The 12040-nt window shown below is 48.9% G+C and overlaps 1 protein-coding gene across 1 annotated transcript; it reads left to right on the top strand.

The window, feature by feature from the left end:
* On the top strand, positions 1–12038 carry Isoc2 (isochorismatase domain containing 2). The gene is made up of 6 exons (XM_057758294.1): positions 1–168; positions 7192–7332; positions 7780–7989; positions 8181–8251; positions 8700–8817; positions 11901–12038. The coding sequence occupies exons 2-6, from the start codon at positions 7195–7197 to the stop codon at positions 11994–11996; spliced, it is 633 nt and encodes a 210-aa protein (XP_057614277.1). The 5' UTR covers positions 1–168; positions 7192–7194; the 3' UTR covers positions 11997–12038.
* Positions 12039–12040: the final 2 nt, after the last annotated feature.

The following is a 12040-nucleotide window of genomic DNA, read 5'->3' as shown; positions in this document are numbered from 1 at the left end:
GAGTGCGGCACCGATTGGGTGGCACGGCACGGGGAGGGCAGGACAGTGACCCGAGGACCTCAAGTCTCCCTATAGGGCAAAAAGGAGACCCAGTCCGGAGTCCGTGGGAATCCAGAGGAGAAAAGTCACAGGTGGAAAACGACCGGATTCGAACCTGGGACATTCAGGGTAAGCCCGATTCGCTGAGCGCACTCTGCTTGTAAAGCCACTGTCTCACCGAGAAATGGAAGTCTTGAGAGGCGTGGGCCGGGATTTGGGATGGCATTCCAGTTGGAGATAGACCCGCGGGAAGGGACTCTAAGCCTCTCCAGAGCCAACTTTTGCATCAGCTCCGCGAGTGGGCTAACCCAGGAGGGAAAAGAGGCCCCGAGAGGAAGCGAAGCTCACCCAGGGGCACACAAAGCACTCCCGACTTCTCCCAACTTTTGTCCCCAGTCCATCTCCATCACGTCTGGCAGTACTGGAGAACTGAGCCTAGGGCGTCAAGAATGCAAGTTATCCCTGAACTACAGCCCCGGCCCCTTCTCCCCTGTTCAAGGCATATGCCACAAGTAGCACGCCACACTAGGACGGAAGTCAGGTGAATTGTTACCGAGTGAACTCCCAGTTGTCCTAATGAGGAAGTGGAGCGTCAAACTGAGAGTGAAGTTACATACCTGGAGCTCCTAGGACACAGGGAGTAGAGGCGGAAGGGTCAGGTATTCAAAGGCAGGCTCAGCTACATTGTAAAGTCTCTGTCAACCCAGGATGCACGACACCCTGATTAAAATAAATGAATGAATGAAAGAGAACACAGTCAGGGTCAGTTAGCATATGGGGATAAAGGCAGGAGGATCAGGGGTTCAAACCAGACTCAGCTGGATAGCAAGTTCTGGTCAACCTAGGATACAGGATACCCTGCCATCCTTTAATTAAAAGAGAGGACACAGCCAAGGTCAAATTTCCTTCACACTGTGCCTACCAGAAATGGTTCCCAAGCCTAGATAGTGTGTGTGTGTGTGTGTACATGTGCGTGTGTGTAGACTTAATTCAGTGGTTAAGAGCTCTTGTTGCTCGTGCAGAGGACCTGGGTTCAGTTCCCAGAACCCACATGGTGGCTCACAACCACCTGTAACTCCGGGTCCAAGGGATCTAATGTCCTTTTCTGGCCTCCACAGACAATGCATGCATCAATGTCGTGCCAAACAGTCATACAAAATAGACCTAATAAACACATACATTTGTGTTCCCTGGGGACCCACATGCTGGAAGGAGAGAACTGACTTCCTCAGGTTGTCCTCTGACCCCCTTATGAGCACCATGGTGTGCCCTCTCCCATAAATAAGTTAAACAAACAAATGGATTGTTTTGTTGTTTTGCTTTGTTTTTTGAGATAAGGTTTCTCTGTGTAGCCTTAGAGCCTGTCCTGGAACTCGCTCTTGTAGACCAGGCTGGCCTCAAACTCACAGAGATCCATCTGCCTCTGCCTCCCGACTGCTGGAATTAAAGGTGTGCGCCACCACCGCCTGGCATAAATGGAAATTTTTTTTTTTTTTTTTTTTTTTTTTTTTGGTTTTTCGAGACAGGGTTTCTCTGTGGCTTTGGAGCCTGTCCTGGAACTAGCTCTGTAGACCAGGCTGGCCTCGAACTCACAGAGATCCGCCTGCCTCTGCCTCCCGAGTGCTGGGATTAAAGGCGGGAAATTTTTTTTTTAAAGATTTATTATGTATACAACTTTCTGCCTCCATTTATACCCACACGCCAGAGGAAGGTGCCAGATCTCTTTACAGATGGTTTGGAGCCACCATGTGGTTGCTGGGAATTGAACTCAGGACCTCTGGAAGAGCAGACAGTGCTCTTAACCACTGAGCCATCTCTCAAGCCCCGGAAATTTTTAAGAAAAGTAAAAACCTACATTTGCAATTTCGTGGGAGGCAGGGGCACAGACTGGAGTATTCCATACCATGCTTTCTCTTTTCACGTCTCTTGAGCGCTTTTCGAGGTGTTGAAGACCTTCCTTGCTGTCATTTCCCGCTACAGAGAATTCACCGTGAGAACTGGGTCCTGTGCAGGCTCGTGATCCCAGCTGCTCTGCAGCCTCAGCAGGAAAATTGCAGATTGAATTCCAGGACCCCCCTGGGCAATTTAGCAAGGTTCTGTCTCAAAGTCAACAGTGCTGAACCTGATACATAGCACCACATGCAGAAACTGTTTGTTGATGCCGTCTGATAATTCTAACACTCTGGGGGTGGAGGCTGGAGGACCCGAAGTTCAGGGTCATCCTTAGCCACGAAGTGGAAAAGCAAAAGAAAACGATTATCACAGCACGGTGACTCTCTCTGTACCTGTAATCCCAGGCTTTAAACAGCTAAAACAGGAGGATTGTCAGGAGTCTGAGGCCACCTTGACCACATGAGAGGCTGTCTGCTGTACAGCCATGTGGATGAGAATGGATAAAATACCATGGCTCATTAGGAGTCGGTCCCTAAATGTTTGTGTAAGACATCGTGGATCACCGTGTGGGCCAGGCTGCAAGGGTCCATAGTCTCGGCATGTCTGTATTTATGCTTGACCCTTTGTCACTGGAGGCCTGTCAAAGAGTCCTGTGATTAATAACCTGGTCCCTGTCAGATAATACTTAGGGACAGATCTCTGGATAGGAGATTTGTGTCCCTGTTGTTTTGAGGGCACTGACCATACTCTTCAGGTTCTGACACCTGTCAAGCTATGAGACATTCTGAACCTCCAGTTTTGACCCTCTGGGGCTTCTTGCTGCTGGTGTGTCCCTTGTTCTTGGGACCAGGAGACAGCCCTGGGGGTGAGAAGGGTCCTCCAGGGACTGGGTAGCATGCTCAGTGGGTCAAGTGTTTGCCATGAAAAAATGTGGAGTTGAGTTCAGGATCCTCAGCACCCATGTAAAGCCAGACATAACTATAATCCCAAAAATCATGCTGGGGGGTGGGAAGTAGAGATGGGAGGCACCCCGGAAGTTCCCCGGCCAGCTAACTGGCTTGGCCCGTGCAGTAGCAGTCAGCAGGAGACTTGCCTCAGGGTGGAACACTTGAGGTTGTGCTCTGATCGGCTGATCGGCACATGTGGGCTCTTTTACACATGCTCACACACAGACACTCACCGGTCCTCCAGGAAACGGGGCGCAGGGGCTGTCGAGTGGGCTATGGCTGGGGATTGCCGTGTGGGCAGGGCTTGCATCTCTGTTCTCAGGACTGGGAGACGGCTGGGGTCAGAGAGAAGTGGCTGTCACTTTTGGACCTCATCCCACGGCTTTTTTTACTGGCTGTTGACTTTATCGCAAAGTTTGTGTTCATTCTTCACTGGACAACCTGTTATACATTGTGCAATCTTAAATTTCTTACTGCTTAGCTTTTTGGGGGCAAGGTCACTACGCAGCCCTGGCGGGCCTCCAGCTCTTGACACAGCTACACAGCTCAGTCTTCCAAGTGCTGTGCCTCACACATTTATTCTCGTTTTATAGCACTCTATTTCAATTTAAAAAAAAAAAAAAAAAAAAGAGGGAAGCTGGATCCAGCCCCCATGGGGTGGGTAATAGTTGTAACTCCAGCTCCAGGGGACTTGATACCCTCTTCTGGCCTCTGTGGGTACTGCATTCACATGGCCCACAGACATACATGAAACACGCATACACATAAAATAAAAAGAAATGTCTTAAAAATCAAAAGTGAAGGCTGAGCAGTGGTGGCACAGGCCTTTAATCCTGGGAGGCAGAGGCAGGTGGATCTCTGAGTTCAAGGCCAGCCTGGTCTACAGAGTGAGTTCCAGGACCCAGGGCTACACAGAGAAAAGCTGTCTCAAAAAAAAAAAAAAAAAAAAAAAAAGCCTTTCTTAAGACCCCAGTGAGCTGGTTAATTGCACTCTGACAAATACTGGGAGACAGCTCACAAAGCCTGGCCTTGTGTTAGCAGGTCTACAGACCTCTCCCTGAGAAGGTCATATGTAGCCCAGGCTGCTTAGAATCCACTAGTAATGGAGTATGACTTTGAACTTCTGAGCCTCCTGCCTCCACCTCCAGAGTTCTGGGGTTCCAAGCCTGTGCCACCACACAGTTTTTGTGGTATGAGGCATGGAACCCAGACTTTTGTGCATGCTAAGCAAGCACTCTACCAACTGCGCTACATCCCCAGCCCCCGAAAATAAGTGGGAGACTTCTCCCCCATGAGTTCTTCCAGGCCTGAGGTGCAAGTCGTACAATCTCAGACAAGCCACGTTCCTACCTCAGGACTCTTCAGTGTGTGTGTGTGTGTGTGTGTGTGTGTGGTGCCTGCGACAAACCTGGGTCATTGGATCCCCTGGAACTAGGGTTAAAGACAGTTGTGAGTCACCATATGGGTTCTGGGAATCAAATCCTGGTCCTCTGCAAGAGCAACAAGTGCTCATAACCACTTAGCCATCTCTCCAGACCTGTGTGCTTATTTTATCAGTGTGTGTGTGTGTGTGTGTGTACACCAGGCTTTCTTTTTTTGGGTCACCAGCCAGCTCCCAAATCATGACACGGAGACTTGACGCTAACCCGGTCCAACCTTACAGATCATTGGCTGACAGAGATTCCCCTTCACTTTTAGTTATGGATGCTCAGCCTTAGCTTATGCTTGGTTCTTGCTAGCTCTTATAACTTAATCTGTTTCTCTTCATCTATGTTTTGCCTTGGTCATTTTACCTTTCTTTCTTTCTGTATGTCTTACTTTCTTTTTTTACATAACTTTATTGTTTTTATTGGGCTATACATTGTTCTCCCCTCCCTTCCTTTACTCCCCCCCCACTTCTACCCGTTCCCATGCTCCCCCCCCCCATGCTCCCAATTTACTCAGGAGATCTTATCTTTTTCTCCTTCCTATGTAGATCTATGTATGTCTCTCTTAGGGTCCTCTTTGTTTTCTGGGGTTGTGAACTGTAGGGGTTTTTGTTTGTTTGTTTGTTTGTGGTTTTTTTGCTTTATGTCTAGAAGCCACTTATGAGTGAATACATTTTGTAGTTGTCTTTCTGGGTCTGGGTTACTTCACTCAGTATGGTTTTTTCTAGCTTCATCCATTTGCCTGTAAATTTCAAGATGTCATTATTTTTTACCTCTGAGTAGTACTCCATTGTGTAAATGTACCACATTTTCTTTGTCCATTATTCAGTTGAGGGACATCTAGGTTGTTTCCAGGTTCTGACTGTTACAAACATAGTTGAGCACATGTCCTTGTGGTATGATTGAGCATCCTTTGGGTATAACCTCAACAGCCTATTGCTAGGTCTTGAGGAAGGTTGTTTTTTAATTTTATGAGAAATCACCATACTGATTTCCAAAGGGGCTGTATCAGTTTGCATTCCCACCAACAACAGAGGAGAGGAGTGTTCCCTTTACTCCACAACCTCTCCACATAAGTTGTCATCAGTGTTTTTATCTTGGTCATTCTGGCGTAAGATGGAATCTTAGCGTTGTTTTGATTTGCATTTCTCTGATGGCTAAGGATGTTGATCATTTCCTTAAGTGTCTTTCAGCCATTTAAGACTGTTAAGAGAGTTCTCTGTTTAGGTCTGTACCGCATTTTTTATTGCTTACTTTCTTGCTTCTCATGTCTAGCTGGCGGCTGCCTGGCTTCTGGCCCTGGGTGTCTCTCTCTCTTCTCTTGTCTCTAGATTTCTCCTCTCTCTGCCTGCCAGCCCCACTTATCCCTCTCCTGACTAGCTATTGTCTGTTCAGCTCTTTATTAGATCAATCAGGTGCCTTAGGCAGGCAAGGTGAAACAGATGCAACACATCTTTACATAAATAAACATCCTTTCATCGTTAAACAAATATAACACACCTTTACACAGTTTATGTAATATTCCGCAGCATAAACAAATGTAACACGTCTTTGACTATTTAAAATAATATTTCACAACATGTGGGGGTGTATGAAAGAGAGACATATGGAGGTCAGAGGACAACTATGGGGTGTTGGTTATTTTTTTTCCACCAGAGCCAGTCAACGGTGGGTCCTTGGGTTCAGTGGTGGGCCCTTTTACCCACTGAGCCATCTTGTTGGCTCTGCTTTTGGCTTTTTGAAACTCTACAGCCCAGGCTACCTTAGAACTCAGGTAGCTCAAGCCACCCTTGAAAGCTCAGCAAGTCTTGCTGTTCTGGGCACTAGGATCACTGTGTGAGCCACCACACATGGCTCGTTCTGGCCTTTTCGTAGGAATGGATGGGTCATACTCTCTTTAACTAACCATAACATTTTGGGGGTTCTATGCCATAGCACTTGTTAGGCTTTTGTTACTTCCTGTGGCTTATTAACACCCGTTCTGTGGGTACACCACCCTTTCTTTACCAGACCCAGAAAGTTCAGCCACGGTGTTTTGCTCATGGGTAAACTGAGGCTAAAAAGAAGTATTGGGCAAGCAGGGAAGGTAGGCTTTAAAAGGATCTCAAAGAATCTGGGATGGTGGCATATGTATGTTCTCCTAGACCTCAGGAGGCTAAAGCAGGAAGATTGTAAGTTTAAGGCCAGCCTGGGCTACATAGCAAGGCCTTGTGGCACTTTTTTTTTTTTATAATTTTTGGTCGTGAGCCTAGTTGTTAATGACTGAGCTATCTCTCCAGCCCCCTGTGGCACTTTTTAAAAAATTTATCTATTTATCATGTATATTCTGTCTGCATGCCAGAAGAGGGAACCTAATCAAATTATAGGTGCTTGTGAGCCACCATACGGGTGATAGAAATTGAACTCAGGACCTCTGGAAGAGCAGCCAGTGCTCTTAACTTCTGAGCCATCCCCTGTGGCACTTTTTATCTCAAAGACAATATCCAAGATATGTATGTCCCTGAGTGGGTTACCTTATTGCTTAAGCATCAGTATTCCCAGGGGGTGGACGCCTGAGTGAGCGGGGACAGGTAGAAAGAGGTCACAGAAGCTGGGCGGTGGTAGCATACGCCTTTAATCCCAGCACTTGGGAGGCAGAGGTAGGCAGATGTTTGTGAATTTGAGGCCAGCCTGGTCTACAGAGTGAGTTCCAGGATAGGCTTCAAAGCTACACAGAGAAACCCTGTCTTGAAAAACCAAAATAGAAAGAAAGAAAAAGGAAGAGGTCACAGCATGACTTGCGAACATTGTAGTCTTTGAGGAGAAAAGGAAGGTGCAGTCGTGGATGAATCCCTGAACCTTCATCCCCACCTCACCCTGCCTACTGTCCCTCTCTCCACCCTCAGGCAATGGCAGCAGCCAGGGCTGGCCTGGGCCGGATCCTCCCTGAGTCCTCCATCCTGTTCCTGTGTGACCTGCAGGAGAAACTTCGAGACAGAATCCTCTACTTCCCACAGATCGTGTCAGTGGCCGCTCGGATGCTTAAGGTACATGCCAACTTTTTTCCTAAGAGTGGAGACCAAAACCCTCAGACCCAGGAGTCCAGGCCTGTCATCTATCTTCCTCCCTCAGACCCAGGAGTCCAGGCCTGTCTTCATCCCTCAGACCCAGGAGTCCAGGCCTGTCTTCCTCCCTCAGACCCAGGAGTCCAGGCCTGTCTTCCTCCCTCAGACCCAGGAGTCCAGGCCTGTCTTCCTCCCTCAGACCCAGGAGTCCAGGCCTGTCTTCCTCCCTCAGACCCAGGAGTCCAGGCCTGTCTTCCTCCCTCAGACCCAGGAGTCCAGGCCTGTCTTCCTCCCTCAGACCCAGGAGTCCAGGCCTGTCTTCCTCCCTCAGACCCAGGAGTCCAGGCCTGTCTTCATCCCTCAGACCCAGGAGTCTTGTCCTCAGCCCTCATCCGTGGGTCCCAGCACAATGCTTTCCCTCCCATACAGGTGGCTCAGCTGTTGGATGTCCCTGTCTTGTTGACGGAGCAGTACCCACAAGGCCTGGGTCCCACAGTTCCTGAGCTGGGCACTCAGGGCATACAGGCCGTGAGCAAAACGTGCTTCAGCATGGTGCCTCCACTGCGGCAGGAGCTGGACAGACGGCCTCACCTGCAGTCAGTACTGCTCTGTGGCATTGAGACCCAAGCCTGCATCTTGGTGAGACTCCTTGTCCTCAGGGTCCCTAACCTTCCCGCTAGCCCTCTCTTATCCTCTCTCCTACCCTGGGTCCCAGCTTTGCTGTGAGCCTCTCTCAGCTATTTTAGTCCTCTGTTCTGCTCTAGGGTTCTTGCGCCCTCGCTGCTACCAGCCCACTGCTGTGAGGCTCACTGACATTTCTCTGCCCTTAGAACACGGCCCTGGACCTCCTGGACCGAGGGCTACAGGTCCATGTGGCGGTGGATGCCTGCTCTTCTCAAAGGTGAGACGGTCACTGTGTGGTGAGTGGATGTTGGGGACATCTGGGACACAGATGTTTCCTGAGGAACCCCAGCACTCAGACATCTACTCTCCCTAGAGGGGACCTAACTGTAACCATTGCACCAAAGTCAAACAGTGACTTTCTTGATTTTTTTATAATTTATTTAATTTTATTTTATGTGTGTTAGTATGAGGGTGTCAGATCTGCTGGAACTGGAGTTCAGATGATTGTGAGCTGCCATGTGGGTGCTGGGAATTGAACCCAGGTCCTCTGCAAGAGCAGCCAGTGTTCTTAACTGCTAAGCCATCCCTTCAGCTCCACATGTGGCCTCCCCCTCCTGTCTAGATGGGATGTTTCTGTTGAGAGGAAACTGTCCCACAACACAGATGTGGCATGGCACAGCGTGAAAACTAAAACCTGCCCTCTCCTCCTGCTCTGTCCTCTGCAGCGAGATGAACCGGCTGGTGAGCCTGGATCGGATGCGACAGAGCGGTGTCTTCCTGTCCACCAGCGAAGCGCTGATTCTACAGCTGGTAAAGGACTCTACCCACCCACGGTTCAAGGAGGTAAAGGCCCTTCTCAGTCCCCCGGGCGCAGAGAAATAGTTCCCGTTCTCCATTTCTTTTTCACTTTTATTTTGTCTTACTGCACGTTTTGCCTGTGTCCTACTTGTGTGCCTGGCGCTTGGTGCCCTCATTGGATTCCCTGAACTAGAGTTAAAGACGACTGTGAGCCATCATGTGAGTGCTGGAAATCAAATCCGGGACCTCTGGATGAGCAGCCACTACTCTTAACTGCTGAGCCAAGAAATCAGCCCGCTTTTTTTGTTTGTTTGTTTCTGTTCGTTTGTTTGGATAGGGGGATTCTCTGTGTAGCCCTGGCTGTCCTGGAGCTTGCACTGTAGACTAGGCTGGACTCAAACTCACTGAGATCCTCCTACCTCTGCCTCCTAAGTGCTAGGAATAAAGGCGTAAGGAGTGAGCCATCACCACCCAGCTGCTCTTTTTTTTATTTTTAATGTGGTGGTGATGGAACCTAGGGCTTTAAGCCTGCTAGGGAAATACCCTACTGATTGAGCTGTATCTACAGCCCTATTTGTTTGTTTTATTTTTTTTAAAGATTTATTTATTTATTATATAGTGTTCTGCCTGCATGTGTACCTGCACACCAGAAGAGTGTACCAGATCTCATTATAGATGGTTGTGAGCCACCATGTGGTTGCTGGGAATTGAACTCAGGCCCTTTGAAGGAGCAGCCAGTGCTCTTAACCTCTGAGCCATCTCTCCAGGCTGTCCAGCCCAGGCTAGCCTCAAACTTGTGATCCTCCTGCCTCTGCCTCCTTCAGCAAATCGTACTGGCTGTGCCACTACAACTGGCTGTTTCTTTCTTCTGATAGTACGGGCGTGTGCGGCACACACTGCATGCTGGTGGTGTGTGCAGTCAGAGAACAACTTTTAGGGGTCAGTTTTTTCCTACCTCCTGGGCTCTGGGGGATTGGACTCAGGTTCTGCTAGCATCGCAAGCACTTCTGCTTGTTGAGGCATCTGGCTGGTCCTCTGTCTTTTGTTTGTTTTAGTTTGGTATTTGATTTCTCGAGACAGGGTTTCTCTGTATAACCCTGGCAGTCCTGGAACTTCTCTGTAGACCAGGCTGGCTTCGAACTGGCAGAAATCCGCCTGCCTCTGCCTCCTAAGCGCTGGGATTAAAGGTGTGCGCCACCACCGCCCTGCTGTTGCTTTGCTTTTGAGATAGAGTCTCACTTATGTAGACTGTCCTTTGGAACTTAATGTGGAGACCAGGCTATCCTGATGGGGATCCGCCTGCCTCTGCCTCCCGAGGTCTGGGGTTAGAGGTGTGCTCCACTACCACCCCGTTGTGGCACTCTTGAGGTGCAGGCAAGCAGGGTCATCCTTGGCTACTTGGTAAATTTGAGTGGTGCTATGTTGGACCCTGTTCCCCACCCCAAAAGAAAAAGGTCGCCTCATGTTCAGTAACAATATAACCTGGAGCGGGACTGTGAAGAGGAGTGAAAGAATGGGAAGCCTTGAGCCGGAGACCGGGAGACTGTTCCAGGAGGTATCTGGAGCCAAGGTCAAGAGCTAGGGCTGAATTTGCCTTCTTCCAAGAATTGTGTGTGGCTGAGTGTGGCCAACACTGGCAGGTTGGGGAGGAGAGGGAAACTCTTAGGAAAGATTTGGGGTTGCACAATAGCCCAGCTAATGGGGTGCCCCAGAGCAGTTCATGGATGTTGCTGCTGTCAGGCAGCTGTCTAGCCTTGGCAAGGCCCTACGCTGTATCCCAGCAACACCAGCATTTATTTCTTTACAAGAAGTAAAGAAAGCCTGTGTGAGGAGTGTTTGCCTTGTCCACAGAGCCCCAGAGTGGATAGGGTAGGAGTCAGCTCCCTCTTGGTAAGACTGCATGCATGCTTTGGGGTTTGTCTTCTTCCTACTAGAGAATCCCAGAGGCTACTGGGGCTGCAGGAAGAGAAAAAACAACTCTCTTTGTTCCTAAAATCTGTTTTAAAATATCTTAATAAACTTCAACTATGCTTCATTTAAAAGAAAAAAAGAAAAGAATAGGAGCTGGCCAGGCAGTGGTGGCGCACGCAGAGGCAGGTGGATCTCTATGAGTTCGAGGCCAGACTGGCCTACAAGAGCTAGTTCCAGGACAGGCTCGAAAGCTACAGAGAAACCCTGTCTTGACAAACAAAACAAAAAAAAAACATGTTGTAATAAGAGCGGCGGGGCTGCGTCCCCGGCACCCGGCCACCCGCATGGCTTATGCCCCAAAATAATTACACGGAAACTGTATTCTTTTGAACACTTCCTGGCCCATTAGTTCTAACCTCTTATTGGCTAGCTCTTACATATTGATCTAACCCATTTCTAATATTCTGTGTAGCACAACTAGTTGGCTTACCAGGGAAGATCTTAACCTGCGTCTGTCTGGAGTGGGAGAATCATGGCGACTCCCTGACTCAGCTTCTTTCTCCCAGCGTTCTGTTTACTCCACCCACCTAAGGGTTGGCCTATCAAATGGGCCTAGGCAGTTTCTTTATTAATTAACCAATGAAAGCAACAGATTAACACAAGACCCACCTCCATAAAAAACAAAAGGAGGAGAGGCCAGCTTTCATGCCTCCTCTGGTCAGTAGTGGGACTTAACTGGGAAGAGGCAGTGGAAATGCGGGATTTGCGGATTTTGTTTAGTATTCTGGAGATACACTTGACTGAACTGGCTGGTTGACGGTAATGGGATTGGTTCCTCCTGTTCAACCAAGAGACACTTGTGTGAGTGAATTGAGAGTCCATGCTCACAGTGTGGGTCTGTGTGGGAAGTGAGGGCTTAAAGGAATGATGGGAAGGTTGAGATTGGTGAAGAAGAGGGCAGTGTTGGCAAGAGAGCCCAAAGAACATTCCTCCACCCTTAGTGGTCCAAGGCAACAGAGCAGACCAACATGGGGGTGGGGTGTAGCTCAATCTGGCGAGTGTGAGGAAGAGGCCACCAAGAAAACTTCTAAGTGGTTGACTGGAGAAGTGATGCTGTCGGAATAATAAGGGGATGAAGATGAAGAGGTGCTCCTTGGATTCGATATCATGAAAATGGGGAGGACGGTTCTTGACTTCTTGACCTCCTCTGCCTGCAGATTCAGAAGATCATTAAGGAGCCAGTCCCAGACATCGGACTTCCAAGCTTCTTCCAAGGCAAGAACAACCCCCTGTTGCTAAACTCCAGGCCCTGACTTGAAGGAAGGACCCACCCTCCTTGTCACCCAGACGTTGATGG

This window comes from Chionomys nivalis, chromosome 2 (genome assembly GCF_950005125.1).
Source record: "Chionomys nivalis chromosome 2, mChiNiv1.1, whole genome shotgun sequence".
NCBI classification, from domain to species: Eukaryota; Metazoa; Chordata; class Mammalia; order Rodentia; family Cricetidae; genus Chionomys; species Chionomys nivalis.
Note: the sequence above shows the minus strand (reverse complement) of the source record. Positions and strands in the feature narration are given on the sequence as shown.